Consider the following 20,285-nt stretch of genomic DNA (forward strand, 5'->3'; position numbering starts at 1 on the left):
TGTCACACTGAGCAAGTCAAGCCTTCTGTGCACTAAACCTGTGGAGCTCTTTTATTACACTGACATGCTTTATTCAATTAGGAATTTACATAAATAAATTCTCATTTTCTGTGGGCCAATAATGCACACACATCCCTCCAAACCAAAGTAAATATACGATTATTACCATATTAAATTCATTTCTCAAAGTATCTCCGTTGTCGTTTCTCCTTTTGTTCTGAATTGTTTCTGCTGTCTGCTTCACAGTCTTCTGCTCTTTCCTCTTGTTTTAAAACTAGTCTAGCTCTAATTGCTTTATGATTTCAAATTAAATGATTGTTCCGTTTTTGTGCCTGTTAATCAAATACCATTATATAAAAGCAGGCAGAAATAATTGAAAGAGTAACATGCTGGGCAGGTGCTAGCATGTCAGTAACCATGGCACCAGGTTTAAGAGAAAAACATGCCTGTGTCATCAAATAGCTCCTGCGCACACGCGCCGGTTTCAGACACGCAAAGTTGAGCAAATAACAGTAACCCCCGTGACACAGAGGCCCTTTTGTGAGACAGAAACCAGGTAACATCATCAGCGGTGTTCAGTTTAATGTTGCTGCCATGGATACTGGCAACCCATCAATTCTTTATGACTAGAGCGCCAGCGATGGTAATCCTTTCTGCCTTTTTTTTTTTTCTCCCCCCGCCAGCCTGAACAATGCAGTTGGCAGATCAGACTGGGGACAAAAAACAGCTGTTTAGGGCCCGGTTTTGTTTGCTTTGTTTGTGAAAAGCTTGTGTAACTGCCTGACGAAAAGAAAAAAAAAAAAAAAAGAAAAAAGAAAAACAGATCACTTTTAATTCATTTTCTGTGCGATGGCAGCGGCGGCTGAGAGGCAACACAAACAGGCTCAACCAGACAAGCCAGATAATTAACAAACACAAACCTAATTGCTCATTTCTGACGCCGGCAGAAGAAAAGAGGAAAACAACCTGGATGTGATTGCCCTCTTTGACATTATTGCTCATATAGTTGCGCAGGCAAGACTTCCTCTGGGACTCGAGGTCGGCATTGTGAATATGCAAAAACGCGGCGACAAAATCTGCGAAGCGGGCCCTTGTTTCGTGCCCTTTTAAACCGCTCTCACAAAGCACGGTGCTGTGTTTGCCAACACCGGGCTCTCTCCTTTTGCAAACAAAGAATATCCTCTTGCAACAGCCAGTAGAAATCAATGTACATCTCTCTCTCTCTGCGCAACTCCTTTTAATCCTCGAATCAAAAGCCGCTCAAAAGTTTTCTTACATATGGAGGATGAGAGGGATGTTCGCTCTTACCCAGCCTCCCACACTCCTCCCTCTTAGTGAAGTACTTGAAGCCGTTGGCGGCGCGGCGCTCTGCCTTCTCGTGCTTCTTGACGTGCCACGGCAGCTTGGTGGTGATGTTGGTGACGAAGAAGCAGCCTGGCCTCAGACAGTGATAGTGGCCCCTCATCCTGAACTCGCAGTGCTGCAGCCAAGATAGAAAAAGAAGAAAAAGTCAGGCGCTTTTACCACAGACTTTTTAGGCCAAAAGTTAAATAGAAATCGTTTTAGCTTGTTTCAGAATAGGTAAAAGTTCACTGTAACCCCCCGCCCCTGCAAAAACCAGATTGAAAAAAAAGAGAGAAAGAAACAAAGAACAACTAGCAAGAAGGTAAGAAAGAAAATATTGATAAAACATTTAGATTTATCCAAATCAGAAAAACACTGAAATCAAATTTTAAACTTTCCTATAGTTTCACAAAAACTTGACCGATTGGATTCAACACAGCATCTTCTATTTTCTGGTTATTTTGAGGTACAATTATTTTGTTTGTTTTTTAAAAAAAATTTTTTTTAGCTTTAAGCTTGTCAAAAGCTTCCCCCATTCGTGTCTGCACCACCATCTGTTTCTGAGGCCCACATCCCAGAGGACCGGGCCAAATAGGATCTGCTCAGTTCGGGAGATGGGAGGCTAAAAGGAGGCGGACGGGGAGCAGAAGGAGGAGGAGGGGGTTGGCGGGAGGGACTTTCAGTGAGACGGGTGATTTTCGACACATTAATGAATTCATTTAAACGGTTTTCGAAATACTGGCTCATGAGAGCAGGCAGGGGGGATGCCATTTAGGTTTGATTTGCCAAGCATTCCCCTGATTTTTGCCCTATTCCAGACAGCCTTGTTTACTGTGCAAGTGACAATGATTTATTGGGTAATATCAGCTAAATTGGCCTTTTCTGAGAGGAGAATGCGGCAGTCAAAATGACATCATTGACATATAAACAGGCATTACTGGGGTGAGTCGACTGTCTTTCTCAGCGGAGATGGAAGACGGGAAGCAGTGGTTGTGAAAGCCTTGAGTCAAATAAGCTCAAATACTGGTCTAATAGATAGCATACTTCATGCTTAGAAACCTCCAAGAGATGACAGCCAGTGATCCCACTCCTGAGAACCAGCTGCACTTACCTGGTTGGGACAGAGACACTGCAGGGAGTAGTAGGAGAACTGATCGCGGACGTTGACCAGGTTGTTGTTCGGGTTGATGTGGTCCAGACAGTGGGACTCTGCCTTTCCGGAGGTCTTGCACACATACTTGCAGTTCCCAAACAAGCAGTGGAAGTGGAACTTGTTTGAGTATTTGCAGTCAGTAGCCAAACAGGGATCACTGCAGAAAATAAAAAAAAGAGGTGTGGTTATGTAGGTTACTGGCTTAAAATCAAATTCTCCAGAGATAACAGGGACACTTCAAGACAAGGAGAAAGTTTATCTCCTCGTCTTGCTCGTTCATTTACGTGGATGCCCAAATCCAGGTAGTTTTGTAACTGTGGCATGCTGACAACAATTTCACATTACAAAGTTCCAAGTGGTACAAATGTTTTTGCAAGGTACTGTAGAATACACTGCGTACTTTTCCTGAAATTGCAGAAAACCAGGTTTGACTTGTGGCTTGGCGTTCTCCAGGGAGGTGGTGGCCAGAGGCGAGTTTGCGGGGAGGTTGGGCATCGACGCCGGCATCTGAGGGATGCTGCCGGTCAGCTGCTTCCAGGCCAGCAGGGATGGAGGAGGAGAGCTGTAGCCACCAGAGGACGTGAGGTTTGCCACGTCCATGGAGGGATTACTGGCTATAGACACGGGGGCGACGGGTTGCGGCGGAGCTGCTTCGCCGGGTTCTTTGCCATCGCTGAACGGAGACTCCGGCTTTACTTTCAAGGTGGCTCGAAGGTGGAAGCTGAAAGAGAGATAGCTTCCGTTTTTTTATACTGATCAACAAAGCAAAGCGCCGTATTTTCCAAACAAGAAGTGGCGTGACACTCACTTAGCATGTTTTATGGCCCCGTCCACAGTGCTGAAGAGGGCCCCACAGTCCTCTACCAGGCAGTGAAAGTGCACCTTATGGAGAAAGTCGCACTGTGCCTCACAGAAGTCATCTGTGTCAAACCTTTGTATTGGAGGATAAAAAAAAAGAAAAAAAAAGACGTGTAAATGTACTGCTTTCCCAACAAAGACGGCAACTCGTTCAGCTTCTCATAACAGTTTCAGTAAAGACTTTCAGTTTTGTCATACAGTAAGCCAAAATAAATTCCTGCAAGATTGGATTCTTTACACCTTTGGGGGTTTCCTGGCATATAAATCTTTACGTCATGTACAGTGATATGTGCCCTAAACAGTTTACTGTCATTTTCAAATGTCACTCTGGGCTATTAATATACATATTCTGCCTTATGAATTTCAGCTGTTTTTGCTTTTATATCACGTTTCAATGTTTTAGATCATCAAACCGATTTCAACATAAGACAAAGATACGAGCAAACAGAAATTTGTTTTTGAATGATGGTTTTACTCATTAAAGGGGAAAACCTATCTGAACCAACTCAGCTTAGTGAAAAAGTACAAAAGAAAATCACACCCCCTTGTTAGATTATGAATTAAGTGTGATTAACCACATTTTTTTACGAAATTTGATTTCAGCTTCCCCAACAACAATGATGACTGAACACTGCCTCATCTTAAGATTCAAGAAAGCACTTAAATACCACATTCCTGACAGCATAAAGTAGATGACAAAAAGCGAAAAAACAACACGTCATATCAGGATCTAAGTAGGTATAAGAACAAATTCAAAAATATCTATCAGTTTGGAAAGAGTTATAGAGATATAGAGTTATAATTAGTCATTTGAAAGTCCAGCAAACCAGTGCGAGAAAACATTGATCTTAGGTCAACCTTCTCAGCATTAGCAAGCCGACCAAAATTAGGTCATCAAAATCTTATCCAGGAGGTCGAAAACAAAACCAACTAAAATAAGAAAAGGCACTCCACATTTGCCAGAAAACAACTAAAACAGCATCATATCCACAGGTACACAATGGGTTATAAAGCTGGACAATGATGCAAAGCTATGAATGGGTCAACAAAACTAAAATAAATATTTTATAGTGGCACAGTCAAAGTCCTAAACCCAAATGAAATGCTATAATGTGACCTAAATGCTACAGAAAACCCCAGTTGTGACTGAATTGATTCTGTGAAGAAGGGAGGCCCAAACTCCTCTGCAGTGCCGCAAAAGACTCATTTCCAGTTCAGAAAACCAGTTAATTTCAGTTGATGCTATAAAAAGTGGCACAAACAGCTTTTAGGTGTAACAGGCAATTGCTTCTCTCGTAGGGCCAGTCGGGTTTGGATAGCTTATTTCCTCGTTACAACTGAAATTTTAAAAACTACTTGTATTGACTCCGTGAGGATGCAAATGCTTTTTTTTTCGCAGTGTAGAAAGTGTTTTTTTTTTTTCTTTGCTGTACCTGCGGAGGTATGTCTTCCAGATCTCAGTGGTGTTTTCTGGCCTCTTCAGCACTCTGTGCAGGTACTGAGCTGCCTCAGAAGTGTCGTGGACCTGGCCTCCCTCCAGCTCGGTTTTCAGGTTCATGGCGTTGAAGAGGGCAGGGTTCACCTGGGACATCTACAGAAACACACAGGGCGAATCAGCTGCCAGCCCCCTCGTTTTGGCAGAGCATCCGCGAGCGCAGCGCTCGCATATGTTAGCGAGAGCGTGAAAACGAGCCGACAAATACACCCGAAATTTGGCAAAGCTAAAGAGAGCAGCCAGGATTACAAACAGGCAGGCATTTTTCTTTTTTTTTTTCTTTTTTTTTCCCCGTTTCTTGCTTGCTTGAGTTCGGGCCAGGCGTATTTGCTAAGTGTTCCCCGGGGGCATCTGTTAACCTTTTCATGTGATGTGGTGGTTCGAATCAAAACCCCAGAAGTCTGACACAACAACAGTGGAGCTGTTAGACTCCGACTCCGCTGTTTGTGTTTACTGACTGTAAGCCTGAAGTTAAGCTGTCTGAGAAGAAGATTTAGAAGACGAGTGTTTGAGGAAGGGAAGCATACAGTAAGAGGGAGGAGGTCTTCATCAGTTGTTGAGAGAAGAGGAAGAAAAAAAAAGTGAGACTAATCTGCCATTACATCATCAATGTGATGGAAACCACCCAGCGCATTTATATCAGTCAGATAAGATTTATAGCTAAAACCATGTCCATTTTAATCTTCACACAAACATTTAAATTTCCATACGCTCACATTTAGACTTGTTAAAAAATGAGGGCAGCGCCTTCTTGTTTTTTTTTTTTTTTTTTTTACTCCCTTGACTTTTTAATCAAATAATTTATAAACTCTATAAATAAATGCAGAGTGAGGCGGGGAAGTTAAAGTATAAAGGGAGGGGAGAAAAAAAATGGAAGGCAAGTTCAGAACAGCTCATCAAAAAACAAACATCTCTATATATCTGGCATGGCACCGAGCTACTGCTTCATTATATTAATTTGTGAGAGGTGCAGCGAAAATTACAACGTATGAAAAATGGCTGGAAAATTTAAATGATACAAACTCATCTTATTAGCGGTGAAACATTAAAAAACAAACAGGCCCCTCCGTGTCCCGCTAATTTGTCTTGGGATGAAAGGCGTTTGATGGATGGATCTTACCTTATTCATAAGCGAGGATAAAAGAGATGTATTCCCCGGTACAGGGTGTCCATTTGATTCATTACTGAAACAAGGAAAATGAACAATGTTTAGTCAAGATTTGCATGAGAATAGTAAATATTACTATTTATCATAGGAGGTGCGCAAGTATAATGAAGAAGAAAAATGCTGTCTTTCTGAGAAACATGGTGCAGGGTGGAGGGTTATTGATAAACAGGAGTTGATTTATTACTGATCAATCAATTTGATGAAAATGAATTGACTTACGTAGAAGTGTTTGAATTGGGGGGGAGAAACAATATTTAAAGTAGAGATAAACAAAGACCCATCTGATTTTTCGGTGATTTTTAGTCACCTTCTCACAAAGGTGACTAAAAATCACTTCTGTGAAATCAGTGTTTTGAATTTCAAAAGGGTTGCTTAATAGTCACTACTGTCTTACACGCAATGTGACATTGCCTGAAAAATAGAAATAGAAATAGGAAATATCACATTAAGGTCACATAAAAAACAAAACAAAGCAAGGGTAATACATCAGTCATAAAATGATGATTGGTGCATCATTAATAACAATAGAATAGCATATTGATATAGTACTATGTCCAATAAGCCCTACCTATCTACTACTTTAGACTTTATAGTTTGACTGTAATAATCAATATATTTCTGAGCAGTATTAAAAAATACATCATCTTAAATATTTTTGTTTTAAATCTTTGTGTTAATGCTGTGACAATGTAAAACTTTATACCGTTTTCATGCAATAATATTTACATGTTATAACATGATAAAGAGATAATATGTAAATATTATAATACAATATGTTTAATTAGAATAAGATTAAAAGTCAATCTGCATATTACTTAAAGATAAGGAAAAAGTATATATATATTTAGCTTGGGTAGTTGTGACCAAACTGGCTGGTTAAAAACTCATAAATTTTATTTTATTTTTGTTTTTTCCAAAGTAAAGACTGTATTTTCTACATGTTGAAACACTGGTGAGGTTTCAAGACTTGCTCTCTCAAGTCTTGCTTTCAGAGAGCAAGACTTGAAGCAGATAACAGGAAGGCTAGATGAGTCCATAAAGTCTATTTCATCCTTTGAGCTTTCCAACTCTATGGATAGACTTGGCAATCTTTTGAAAAGTAAGATAAAAATTAACATTGTTTCGTGAACACACACAGTGAGACTGCTGTTTTAACATGCTAATTGCTAATGCAATGCTGAAGACAGCTTATAGCACCAACTCCATACTTTCAGGTCTGTGATTCTCTTTTCAAATAATTTTTGAGGAGAAATTGTAACCGCTTACATATATATAAAGATCACAAATGGAAAATTGTCCAAAAAAATCCTTATTGGTGCATCCCTAATTGGGATTGTTTGCAGCGTCTGTATACCTGTGGTCTTTCTTGCTCAGGTCCAGGCTGTGCTCCTGTTGGGAATCTTGCGGAGCACCGGCGTTACCGTCCACAGGCTCCTGCTTCACTTGAACCAGATTAAACTGGCTGGCGGAGCCTGGCTGCCCACTCCCTGAGGAATCAAGCCAAAGACGAGGCAGAGGAGAGAAGAGACAACAAAGTTATTGTTGGTCAGCATTATTACGCTGTGACAAGATCCAATCTGACTTCTGTCCTGGCCCGAGAAGAATACTCCGAGTGATAATTATTGCGAAATTATGTCAGGCCGTCAAGCCTTTTAAACGGTGATTGAGAGGCGGGAGATATGAGGGAAAAAGACTCCTTTTTCTGCAGCACTTGTCACAACTCATTTGCCAGGCTGCCTCTTAACTGGTCATTAAGTGAGATGCTAATGTTGAGGGAAAGTGGCAGTCTCAGATTGGCCACCCGCCCCTCCTCCTCCATACCCCCCTCCTCCTCCTCCGTTCCCACTTTCTCTGGCTTTCACGTTGGCCTGACAACGGACGGCGGCCAACGCCACCAAGCATACCCACGAGGAACAAGGGCGCCATGTCGGTCAGATTGGAGCTGACAGCCAATCAGATTGGTTCAAATATTGTGACCTCTCTATCACCGTCTCTGCCAAATAGGTATTCAGCGGACAGTGGAGTGGAATTGCAATAAATAAACAGCAGGGGACGACCTGAGGTAGAAATGCTGACAGGAAGGTGAATTCTGGTCCCCCTCCCGATCCCGGGGGACTGAAATATTAATTTGTCCTCAGGCTACACACAGAAAGCCGAGCCTCTGGCTGACAAGAAGTGGAGGTTTGTCTTAAAAAATATATGTGGGAGGTGAGGAACCTCTGGGTTAACCTCTAGGACACTAAAGCTGGAGTGCACCAGCAGCCATTTTCTGGTGTTGAGGAATCAGGGATAGTGACAGGCAAGGTCATGGGCATCCAAGTGTATGCCCTGGTCAGGACCCGCTCCTTTTCAAAAGACAAAAAAAAAAAAAAAAAAAAAATGGGACAAGCCCAGCCTATGATGAGGGAACAAAAAAAACAAGGAGAGTTTCCTCCTGCTAAAAGATGACCCAGAGACATATCAGACCGAATAGGAGTGGAAAAGCCAGTCTTGGGCCTTGTCAGCTGAAAGCTAGGAGATGGGGAAGTGTCAGTGTCAGTGTCAGTTCAGTTTGACAATGGTTGAGGTTGGAGGGGCTGTGGGGGGCGGTGGGGCTTAGAGGGAAAACAGCAGTCAGACAATAATGCTTCTGGTTTGAGGTCACCAAATGCTTACCAGAGTCCACATCCAGCCCTCCCATCACTTCACCTCCCCCTCCCCCTCCCAAACCCTCAACTTGACGAGAGAATGCCCAAAATTAACTAGCCAGACGAATCCTGCCTTGTCATTGACAATTAAATCAACTGGGAGACAAAACGGGAGCATATTCCATCAAGAAGAGCCACTAACTGCATGATCTGCATATGATCTGCAGGCTCTGTAAAATAATACTTCAATAAATCAGATGATAAGTTCACTTTTAAATAGAGAGAGAGAAAAAAAGACATGGATGCACTTCATGAAATTATTATTATTGTTATTATTATTTATTTTTTTTATTTATTTTTTCTTCTATTCACTTCCCAAGGAGGGAGAACAAATGAGTTTGACTCAAAGCAGCTTCTTTCTGGAAATTATCCAGGAATAATGTACACCATGTAATTACTCCGGATAAGATACAGAGCTTGTGAAAGATCATTTGTACTGTGCGTCTAATTAGTAAACCCTTCAGATGCTCGAATCTCTGGGAAAAAAAAAAACAAAACAAAAAAAAACACTTAGGGGTAAATTAGAGTGGAACATTAATTAAGAAAAGAAGAAGAAATACTGAATGCAGAAACAGGAAAAGAGGCTCAATTTACTGCAAAAAAGAGGCAAAGTTTCACAGCCAGATGAGAAAATAAACGCTGTGAAAAATAGCCTCAACGCAATGACTTCTCTCACACCTTTTTGACAGAGAAGCACAAACCACTTCCTCCTCATTTTAGCCCCAAATGTCCTGTTCACACATTTTCTGAAGCAAATATGAGAAACAAAACCACAGCTACCCCTCCATTCTGCGACGCACCAACTTTTTTTAATTTATTTTTTTACTAAAAATGTTTTTGATTGAGAATGTGGTGGTGTGTGTGTGTGCGTGAGCGTGTGTGTAGGGTGGAGGTTGGGGGGGAGGGGGTATTTGAAAGAACAGATCTGAGCTGTAGCGGTGTGTCTGAAATGAGAAGGGACCATCTGTGGAGGCTCCACCCTCAGCAGGTGCCTCCCACCCCCAGCAGAGTTTGGTGCTACCTGCTGGAAGCCCAAAAGGTGGAGCTGAGCCTGACAGGCTGGGCTCAGCTCAGAGCAGCTGCCCCTGGCTCTCTCTCTCTCTCTCTGGGCCCGTCCTGCTCTGGGAACACCAGCAGGAATCATAATCCTTCCCCACTTCTACCAACATCCGGAGCGACCCCCCGTTTAAAATCCGCCCCCCACCTGCTCAGACCGAGAACCCGCTCTAAATGAATGCGGCGCCACGCTCCGCAGTGCATTATCAGAATTAAACGCTTTATTTTCACTTTCGAAAGGGGCTTTGTTTTGAAGCAATATGATAAACACAGACAAGCCAATTACCTCCAAAACTTATTTGAATTATGCTAAGCAGACTCTGACATGTTTTCGTCAAAACCGGAGGTTTCTAGAAATTCAGAAAGTCTTTGTTGATGAGCGCCTTCCTTGTATCGGAGCCTGTTTCCTCGCTCTGCTGCCTTGAGTCATTTCTACCTCAGTGATTTCACTTCTTTTTCTTTTTTTTTATCAGTTTGCACATGAAAATCTTTTTTTTTTTTTTCTGGCAATTTTTCAACTTAATTTCATTCCACCTCCATTTGCTTGGAACGAGCGCAGACAGAGATAAGAGGCCAATGATGAGGAAACATGTTCAACACAAGCCCCATGAGCCCCCCACTCTGAACATCATAAGAGACTTTTACAGGCTCTACTCTCCCCCTGTCAGCGCATTTATCTCCAAATGGATTGTGGGTATCTAACAAGCGATCAACACAATAACAGAGCCAGAGCAGAGCACCGTGCCTCTGGTTTGTCCCTTTAAGCCCGAAAGCACAGGCTCTCCTGGCTTTTCCCTCTGCTTTGGGGATGGTTATAGAGCTGACCTCTGAGTGCACTCTGACTGCTCTGTCCACACTCAGGAAGGAGATGCTTTTGTCACCAAGTACAAAAGCAGAAACGCACATCGGTAATCTGTTAGCACCGATATATAAGCTAACACACAGTGCTTGACCTCTGACTTGTGTGATTTCTGAGTATTTCCCCTTCTTTAAGGTAATTTTATGACCAGTAATGATTCATCTAAGCCTTATCTCAATAAGTTAGAATATCTCTAAAGATAAAATAGATTTTTAAAGCATTACTTTCAAAAATTGTCAAAGAACGTTCACTTTCTCAGAAACCAACATGGAATGGTTTCCAATCAGGAAATGTGAAGTTGTGGCTGACACAATCAATTGGCTTTACAGTTGTCCAGGAGATATCCTTTACAAGTAGGGTGGACCACAACCAATCACTGATGAAGAAAATGGCTTCTCAAAGAACGCAGCATCTGAATGGGAAGCTTGGTGGAAGGAAAAAGTGTAGCTAAAGAAAAGATGCACAGGCACCAGGTACAACCAGAGGCTTGTAAAGCAAACCCAATTTAAGTGTTTATGGGAAATTCACAAGCTGGAGTAGGTGGTTCAAGACATGCAGAATCCTGATAGTTCTATCTGAACTACCAGAAGATTTTAGAGCAATTCGTTCAAACACTTCAAGCAATGTGGATTGTGTGGCTCTTCATTTCCTATAGACTTTGGAACCTTGATTTAAGAATGAAAATACAAGTTTGCTTCTTATCAGATCTGAAAAACAGCACAGAAACCACTGAGCAACAGTCTGCAGACTGTAGCTATCCCTGTGGTTAGTGCACCTTTTAAACCAAACTTTCTCCTTTCACTCAGTTTTCCATTAGCTTGCTTGCTTTCATGCAGCATTCTGAAAAACAAACTTCTTCAGCTGCATCCGTCCAACATTTTTTTTACTTTTTTAACTTTAATTTATAATACTGAAAATGAAATGAAAAGATATAGAAGTCTAAAATATATCCCCCTAAAAATCTATGAGATTGGCTTTTTTACTGAAGTAAATTGACTTTTGGACCATATTCTGATCTACTGTAAGGCAGTTGTCAGTTTAAAGCGACCTACCTGTGTCTGTGTTGTTTAACGGTTTCAAGGCAGCCGCCGCCAATCTGGCCATCATGGGTGATATCAGGCCCTTGCTTGCAGAGATCTTCTCCATAATGGAAGAGCTGGCAAAGGACGTTGGAGTGGGTACCATGGCTGCATCCCCTCCCACGGAGGAGCCGCCTTGGGTCAGAGAGTCGGTCGGCATGGAGTGGGCTCCAGAAGTCACGGCCGTTATCAGGCCGGCGGCCGTCGGGGGAGGTTGTAGAGGCAGCCTCGGCAGAAGTGGGAAGAATGGGTTGGAGGAGGCCAGGGCGCTGTTTGAAAGCGCGAGCGCTACCGGCATGTTGCTGGGCAGATTCTGAGTCAGCAGGCTCGACATGCGCTGGCCCGCGCCGGGCAGCGACTGGGTGGGCTTGAGGTTGTGGCCCGACATCGAGGAGGCGGTGGCGGTGGTGGGCGTGCTCAACAAGTGCGGCACGGTGGCGGACTGTTGGGTGGTGGGCGAGGCACTCAGGCTGGAGTTCTTGCTGCTGATGGCTGAGAAGTCCATCAGGTCGTCGTTGCTGGACTCTTCTGGCTCGTCCTTCGGGGCCAGGAAGGTGGAGGAGAGGCCCATGACGCCGGAGGAGCGGATGTGCCGCCTCTCGTGCTTGCGCTTGTGGGAGGTCATCTGGCTGGTGGAGGTGAAGGTGAAGCCGCAGCCGGAGCGGATGCAGTGGAAGTGGTTGGTTGCTTTGCTGTACACGCAGCCCTCGTACTTGCATTCCTCGTACTTGTAGAACTTCTTGAAGCCGTCCTTGGCGTACGCGTCGTCCTTGATGTGGTAGCTCTTGTGCTTCTCGATGTCGCACTTGTTCTTGAAAGTGAACGTGCATCCCGGACGCCTGTGCAAATAGTTAATAGGAATGTGTTACATAACCGCCTAAAAAAGAATTGAAAATGTCCCTGTTCCTGTTAAAGCAAGTAGCTTCAATACATTTGTTTGGGATTTCACTTTGGTTCACTACCAATGAGTGTCAGAAAATTGCAGGACGCCATAAGTAAAATCCAGTGCAACCAGTTGAACCTTTTTGAAATAAATGCAAAATACTATGAGCAAATCAGCCTGAACCCTCCATTTCCACCCAATAACACGGTGGTGGCAGCATCATGGTGTGGGAATGCTTATGTTTCAAGTAACATATTTCTTACTGAGATGAATTAATCGTCATATAACTCCTTAAATGTTTGGCTAAAGTTTCTGCATTGTTTGTCAAATTAAGAGCTTGATGCTGTTTTTCCAGATCTAAATTAAACCTTTTAGCCTAAATGCAAAATATTCAACCCCAACATCAAACATCAAATATTCAACATCAAACATGGTGTTGGCAGCATCAGACTGAGGGGATGGTTTTCACCAGCATTTCTATTGCCAATATGAATAAATACTCTTAAAAAACAAAAGTTTGATGTTTAAAGATTAGTGTTCTGAAATAAAATGTTATTTCATGTAAAATTTGAAGATTTCACAACTTTATTCATATGACCAAATGATATATATTAAAGCCAAGTTATTCTTACATCGCACAGATACAGATCTAAAGATGTTCTTTCTTTCATCCAACCAAGAAGTTTGTTTCTAAAAGGAAATAAGACAGGCATTGCTCAAGATAATAAAATGATATACAAGAAGCTTAGTATAAATCAGTGATTATTTTTATTATTCTTTTAAAAATGGGAAGCTGAAAATTATTTATGCCCTTCTTAATATTCAGCGTAAAAGTCTTTATTAGACTTGGAGCAATCAAACCCTTCTTATAAACGAAGAGCAGCTTTTTGTGGGTCTCCGCTGCTGTTTAGACCGTTTCTCGTTGGTGATGAGCTCCTACTCGTTGAGTTCGTCAGGCCTCCTTGCCATCACCCTAATCTTTTTGCTCCCTCCACACATTTTATATCGAATTTAAGTTAGGGCCGCAACTGGATATACTATGACTTCCAGTTAAAAGAAACTCATGAAACTAAAAGCTACCTTCAGACCTAAATCCGCCAGAATGCATTTGATCTTTTTTGTTTAGCGTTTAAAACGCTTTGTGTTCGCCTCGTTGACCACGTGCATCACCTGCAGTGGAAGTGCGTGGTCTTCTGGCCGTAGAACTGGCAGCCGACGGTGCCGCAGTCCTCGGTGGCGCGGAACCTCTGGAAGCCGTCGTTGATCAGCTGGGCGTTCTTCTTGTGGAAGTTTTCGTGGGTCATGACATCTGAGGTGCTGGTGTACACCTTGCTGCACCCCACCTACAGAGAAGAGAAAGAGAGAGAGAGAGAGAGAGGAAGGTGATGGAAAATGAGATCTGGGCCGACAGCACGCATCAGAGTTTCGGTTTGCGAGGAAAGGTCTGAAGAAGAGAAAAAAAAAGGTAGCTTCTTGAAGTGCGGTACTTTAAAGATATCTGATATACAGTATGGGGTACAGAAGAGGGAGCGCACTGTGGTTAAGAAAACGCTAGTGGCCTAGAAATGAGTGGAAGAGGGTTGTTTTCTCACATTCAACTTTTAATTTGTGGTGATGCACATGTGAGCGTCACCGGTTTCAGATTAACCCTTTGAATGGGAAACAATCTTTGTCATCTTTGTAACAATTGGAAAGAAAAAGGTAGTAACTGAAAGAGGTGGTGGTCACCGCAGGCTTGTGAAACTACAGTACCTTCCTGGCAGAAGCTGCCTTTAAGAAAATGAAATTCAGATTTGGAACGTGATGGTGGAGATGCTACGAGCTTACAGTAACACGGAGAAAAAAAAGAAAAAGAAAAAGGTTTAGAGAGGTGGTAGGGCGGGGAGGAGGGGGGCAGAAGGAAACCACAGGAGTAAGATGACTGTCTTGATCTTTAGTTTAAAAATATTCTGGAAACAAACGACTCCTTACAGGCAACAAAGAGGGAAAAAACGAGGTAATGTTTGAATTTAAAAGGAACGATTGTATATCATCAGTGGCAACTTCTCCATATCGAGTCAAACAATGAAAAAAACGCCACTCTGCTTCTTTCTTCTTTTTCCCCTCCCCGCCTCTTAAATCAGAGCAGCCGATGCCAACATCTGCAGGTTCTCAGCGACTGTTAAAACAACGGTTGAAATATCCTAATAACAATTACGCCGTCGGAGAGGTATAAAAAAAAGAAAAAAAGTATATATATATATGTGGAGCCATCCTGGGCTGCCCTGCTGCAGTGACACTTTGAAAATAAGCAGATGAAACAAAAATTAAACAAATCCAGAAGGAGGGGAATAATCCTCAACAGGCCGCTTGGTACTAAAAGATGAAAAATGTGCAGTTTATATAAACACCTTAGGGAAATTTTATCCATGCCAATTAAGGAGTGAGAGAGTGAGGAGAACAGAAACATGCCGAAGCTTCACATCTATTCACTTGCTTTAATTTTGTCGTTTTGATTTGGTTTCTGGATTTTTTCTTTTCTTTCTTTCCCAGGCTACTGTTATAAGACAGAACTGTAAATCCATGAGTCAGAGCCAACAAAATCTGACTCATTTTCATTGCATTTACTCAACTATATAATATATAAATATTTTTTGGTTTGCATGAGTGTGTGTGTGTGTGTGTGTGCATTTCTACTCTGGGGAAGCTTTATCTCTTATGAAACTGTAGAGTCTTTCTTTTACTGTAAACATTCTATAATTAAGGTTTTCGTGCATTTTAATATAATTTTTTTAAATCATTTACGATCTATGTGATTTACAAAAATTATCTATTCTGCTGCATAAATGAAGCAAGTTAAATATAACTCTCTAAGTTGGTGATTTTTGGCTTTCCACAACAATACACCGACAGTATACAGTCACCTCCATACAGGATATTGACTGTTTCCAAGCCAAATTTTGGTAATTGACACTACTCTTTGTCAAAAAGCTGGTGGTAGATACTCAATTAAAGCGCTTAGATCTTAATTCCCTTAGAAAAAAAAAACACGCTGAAGGATGAATGGCTGAGAAAAAGTTGATGGAAGAAGCAATGATGGCCTAACCACAGCGCCTTGCAATGTAATGATACCCTTTGACCTTTTTCACATTTTCTCATGCTGCAGCCACAAACTTTCATCTATTTTATTCACTTTTAATATGACAGACCGTCGCAAAGTTGTGCATAATTGTGCAATGGGAGAAAAATGACTTATTTTTGCAAACAAAAATCTGAAAAGTATAAAGCCACTAACTCCCCTAAAACAACCCAGTCCAACCATTTGTCTTCAGAAATCAGATAGTAAATGTTATCTCAGTATAATAAAATCAACCATGATTCACTGTCTTGCACCTTGATATTTTAATCAAGCCACAAAGAGTCACATGGTAACTCTAGAGGAGCTACAAAGACGCACAGCTCAGGTCGGACGAACCATCAAGAGCAAATTTACAAATGTCCTCCATAAATCTCTTAATGTGCTTGGGTCAAATGTAACTTGTTGCTCTGCATGCAAAACTCTATTTGTGGTGGTGCAGCTAAACAGAGCATCGTCCTCGAACCTGTTAGAAGCTGCAAGGGGCATAAGATGGTGGAGAGGTGAGGGGGGGCAGAAGTCTGCGACCCCAAACATAGAGCCGGAGGCCCTGCAGTGAAATCACGTAGATCCAAACAGATTGTAAATGTGTACTGTAAATAACCTACTATAAAAAAAAAACAAAAAAACACACACACACATTTGAGACTTTTTAAAGCTGAAAATTGGGTTTAATAAATGTTAAACATTTCAATCCTAATCTGCTTATTGCAGATTAACCTGACATTAATCGCATATTTCGGATTTCCTTGCAGCAGCGAGTTATTTGTATGTTATTCATGCTGAAGCACATTGAACCAAGGTTGCAGGATTTTTTATTTAACTTTTTTTTTAGTGCACGTCTGTGTACGTTGTGTGCTTTAAGTCATGCCCACCCTACATGTTTGTGGCCGTGTGTGTAGGTGGGCGAGGGGGAGCTGCAGTGTACCTGCATGCAGTGGTAATGGGTGCTTTTTCCGTTGAGGTGGCAGCCATGGTAGTAGACGCTGCAGTCGTCCAGGGGGCTGAAGCGCATGAAGCCATGCTGCAGGGAGTTGTCCCGCTTCTTGTGCATGTTGTAGTGCCTGATTACATCCTGCTTACTGGTAAACCTCTGCAAAAGGGTAAGGGAAAAGGGAGGGGAGGAGGATGATGATGAGGAGGAGGAGGGATAAACAGCAACAGGTTGGCATTTATTTAAACCGGTCACAGAATCAGCAACAAGTCACTTTAGCTCTGTGAAGGCAGCAGCTGCAGCATGCAGAAGCCAGTTGGCAGCCGGGGCGGGATGTGCACGCTGTTAGGGAAGAGGATCAGGATTTCTTTAAAGATGACAGTCTCTGTGCTTATTGATTTACTCTGCAAAATGAGCCTTGAAGGCTCTTGGAAAGCACCAAATATTCTCTCCAACACAGCCTTTCTCTCTGTTTTTCTTTTCTTTTATTTTTCTGTCGTCTAACAAAATGCATTTTTATTTACAAATTAAGATGAATCAATTGACATGCAAGATCACAGTTCTTGTGTTGTTGTTGTTTTTTTTTTTTCTTGTGTTTTTTTTTTGCACTGGAGGAAATTATGTTCCATGCAGACGGTGTTTCAGACGTTCACAGGGGAGAAACAGCAGACAACAGAAACAAACAAACAAGTGAACCAAAAAGAAAAAAAAACATTTTCCCTTTTAATTCACTGAGATATGATTCCGTTTTTAATTAAAGCACCACGCTTGTCTTTTTCTTTTCTTTTTTTTTTCCTCTCTCTTTCGGTTGGTGCAGGTTTCAGCTGTAATGATGAATGAATATGCTTAGGGACCTGCCCTCTAAAATTACAAATATATAAATAAAAATGTTTCCCACATCCAGGAGTCAGGAAGGGGGGAAACAGAAGGGGGGAAAAAAAGAATCACTCCACAGAGACCTGCAGGAACCAAATCTGCTGTAATTGGGTTTAAGCTGATGCTAAAGAAACTGTAACAGGAGAAGCTTAAATCAATGAGACAATTCTGTCTTTAATCCATATCTATCTGCAGTTGAGGGGGAGAAAAAAAACAACAGTACAGAACTATACTAAAAAGAAACTAATTGCTGCACAAAGTAGGGTAATTGCTTTGTGTCATGTGTTCCTCTTAAAAACCTAAGATCTCACACAGCTGTTCGTTTATCACACTTGGACTGTTTCCCGCTGTATGTTTCTGAGATGTCTGACTCCGTCGCAGTGCACACTTCATTAGGAGTTTTAATCTAACTGATGAACGCTCTTTAATTCCACCACCACCCTTTTTTTTTCTTCCTTTTTTCGGCTCAAAAATCCTGATTTTGGGTACTGTGCGTGCTCTTTTTGTTTTTTTTTTTTGTGCCGTGCGATGACGGCTGATGACCGGAAGAAGAGTTGAGCCGCGGTCAGGGTACATTCGATCCGTCAAGCCGTCCAAAATAGGCCATAGAGAGAGCTGACTGGGAAAAAGATCTCATTTTCAGTGGAGTGGCGATGAAGGTTGGGAGCCACTTGCTACATTTATTTTAGGATTCCCACCAGTGTGGCAAGATGCACACTCTTGCTCATGTACAAGCCCATGAAAGGAGAATGTTAGGACTCAGCCAATCGCCCGCAGGCTGGCAGTGGGATAATATTCCAGGAGTGTGTGTCATGTAACATTTCATGAGTTATCGCTCTGAAAAAAAAAAAAAAAAAAAAAGGGGAGCGGGGGGTGCTCATCACGCCGTGTCTGTCCCTTTTCTTTTTTTTTTTTTTCCCCTGTGTATTGACATCCAGAGAGCTGGCTTTCAGAGCATATCTATGTTTCCACACAGCACAAAAATAACGGAGAAATACGGAGCTGACCGTGGAAATTGCCGTGATAACCTGAACTAACTCTCTAAATAACGACATGAGATGATTTTCCTTTGTGTTCTCCAAGAATGTGTCTCGTCAGGCTGCTGGGGTGGGGGGGAGAAATTCATGCAGAAAATGAAAGCTTAGCCCTGTGATGCTCATCGCAACATAAACAATATTTATCCGAGGGTAATCTCCTTAGATCGGGAGCAGACAGAAGATTACCACTAAAGATGGCTTCATTTAGAAACAAAATTAGGGGAAAAAAAGGAGAACTCAATACTCGGCTCCCTCTCTCTCACTGGCCATATGCTGCAGCATAAACAAGGTCTGTTTTATGATCTGCTTTATGTTTTTTTTCCCATCCTGTGCATGTACATGACATGCTGTTGAACCAGGAAAAGATTAGAAATGTGAGATTGGATTAAAGGCAGAGGCAGTGTATTAAAACAACAGTTAGTGAGCAGATACAAAATGATATTTTAGCCTTATTAGAACAGCTCTGCCTGAGAATGACTGAAACCTGGACAGCCGCAGCTTGTTCAGCGGGCCTTAGACCAACAAACCTTTCATCTGTGTAAACTTTGGCTGGGTGTGACCCACCGAGTGGAAAAAAAAAAAGGCACATCCTGTCTTATTTGTCTACCCTTGGAGCACTACATCCCATTTTTGGGTCCTTCAGACCTTTAGCTTTAAATCACCCCTGCTGTCTTAAAATAATCCATTGCCATTTATTGCTCCTGGGCAGGTTTTAAACCAATAAGGGTGGCCTTTTCAAATTTGCATTTGGGTCATGCTCATAAAAAGTGATAAAGTACTCACGCTCACCTGGTAGTTACACTCAGGGTCCATGCAGTGGTAATGCTCTCTGTACTGGTAGGCACAGTGCACGTGTCCACAGTGCTGGCTTCCAGAGAACCTGAAAACACAGGACTTGTTAAACCACATTAATAATGGAACGCTGTCATCGTTGTCTCATTATAATTGGCCTAGGTTGCCCATGTTGCTGCCTGGACCAGGTGAACCTGTAGCTGCCGCACCACAGTGATTCTCGCTATAAGTTACGCTTGCGAAAAAAATTATCATATACAGTACAACTTTTTTTTTTACACAGGAAGGTCTAAAACAAAATCGTACAAATAGCTTTTTAAAAATAAACCTATGTAGTTGAGTTGTCAAAGCAGCATTTTCTTAGTGGTGTTGCATCAGGTTTCACACCATGAATGTCTTTCGTGTCTGGAAATTTTTTTTCAAACAACAGATTTTTTTGGTAGCATTCTTCTAGCCAGCTGACCAACAGTGTGCAGCAACGTGTAGGGGAGGGAAAGTGTTACATTGCAATACAGTCCATTACACAGAAATTCATAGAAAGCACTAAGGTCAACCATCAGTCTAACTAAAAGTGCAGCCTCTATCTGGTCCTTTAAGGGACAGTGGATTGGGGCCCTGGGAGATTACAGGGGCTTCAAAAAGATATATAATAAATGGATATTTGCTACAAAACTTAAAATCCCATATCACTGTGATTCATTTTAGCAACTACAGGCGACGGTGTCCCCGCCTCTAACCTAACCCTCGACCTCAAGCAGATCAGATGCAACAGCAGCAAGCTTAAAGGGCACGCTCAACGACTCCTACTCCTACTTTGATTTTGATGTGACTGTGTAACTTCACCACAGACGTTCTTGTCATAGTTACGATTCTGTGTGAAAAAAAATATTTGATGGATTAGGATGTGTTAAGAAATGATGACGAGCGCATAGGGATAAAGATAGGACAA

General features: G+C 42.0%; 1 protein-coding gene across 8 annotated transcripts in view; it reads right to left on the reverse strand.

Moving 5' to 3' along the window:
• Positions 1 to 20,285, reverse strand: part of casz1 (castor zinc finger 1) — a 219,372-nt gene that overhangs the window by 8,645 nt on the left and 190,442 nt on the right. For 5 of the 8 annotated variants that reach the window (XM_081608910.1, XM_081608909.1, XM_008413416.3 and 2 more), the window contains 11 exons: positions 19,328 to 19,424; positions 16,626 to 16,790; positions 13,753 to 13,925; positions 11,673 to 12,538; positions 7,373 to 7,505; positions 5,971 to 6,034; positions 4,789 to 4,946; positions 3,306 to 3,428; positions 2,898 to 3,218; positions 2,456 to 2,654; positions 1,309 to 1,480 (listed from right to left, as the gene is read on the reverse strand). In XM_081608910.1, coding sequence (XP_081465036.1) covers positions 1,309 to 1,480; positions 2,456 to 2,654; positions 2,898 to 3,218; positions 3,306 to 3,428; positions 4,789 to 4,946; positions 5,971 to 6,034; positions 7,373 to 7,505; positions 11,673 to 12,538; positions 13,753 to 13,925; positions 16,626 to 16,790; positions 19,328 to 19,424 — 2,471 coding nt within the window. The remainder of the gene's footprint in view (positions 1 to 1,308; positions 1,481 to 2,455; positions 2,655 to 2,897; positions 3,219 to 3,305; positions 3,429 to 4,788; positions 4,947 to 5,970; positions 6,035 to 7,372; positions 7,506 to 11,672; positions 12,539 to 13,752; positions 13,926 to 16,625; positions 16,791 to 19,327; positions 19,425 to 20,285) is intronic. The other 3 variants (XM_008413415.3, XM_081608912.1, XM_081608911.1) reach the window with 2 other exon arrangements.

This window comes from Poecilia reticulata, chromosome 7, assembly GCF_904066995.2.
Source record: "Poecilia reticulata chromosome 7, P_reticulata-male-v2, whole genome shotgun sequence".
Classification (NCBI taxonomy): domain Eukaryota; kingdom Metazoa; phylum Chordata; class Actinopteri; order Cyprinodontiformes; family Poeciliidae; genus Poecilia; species Poecilia reticulata.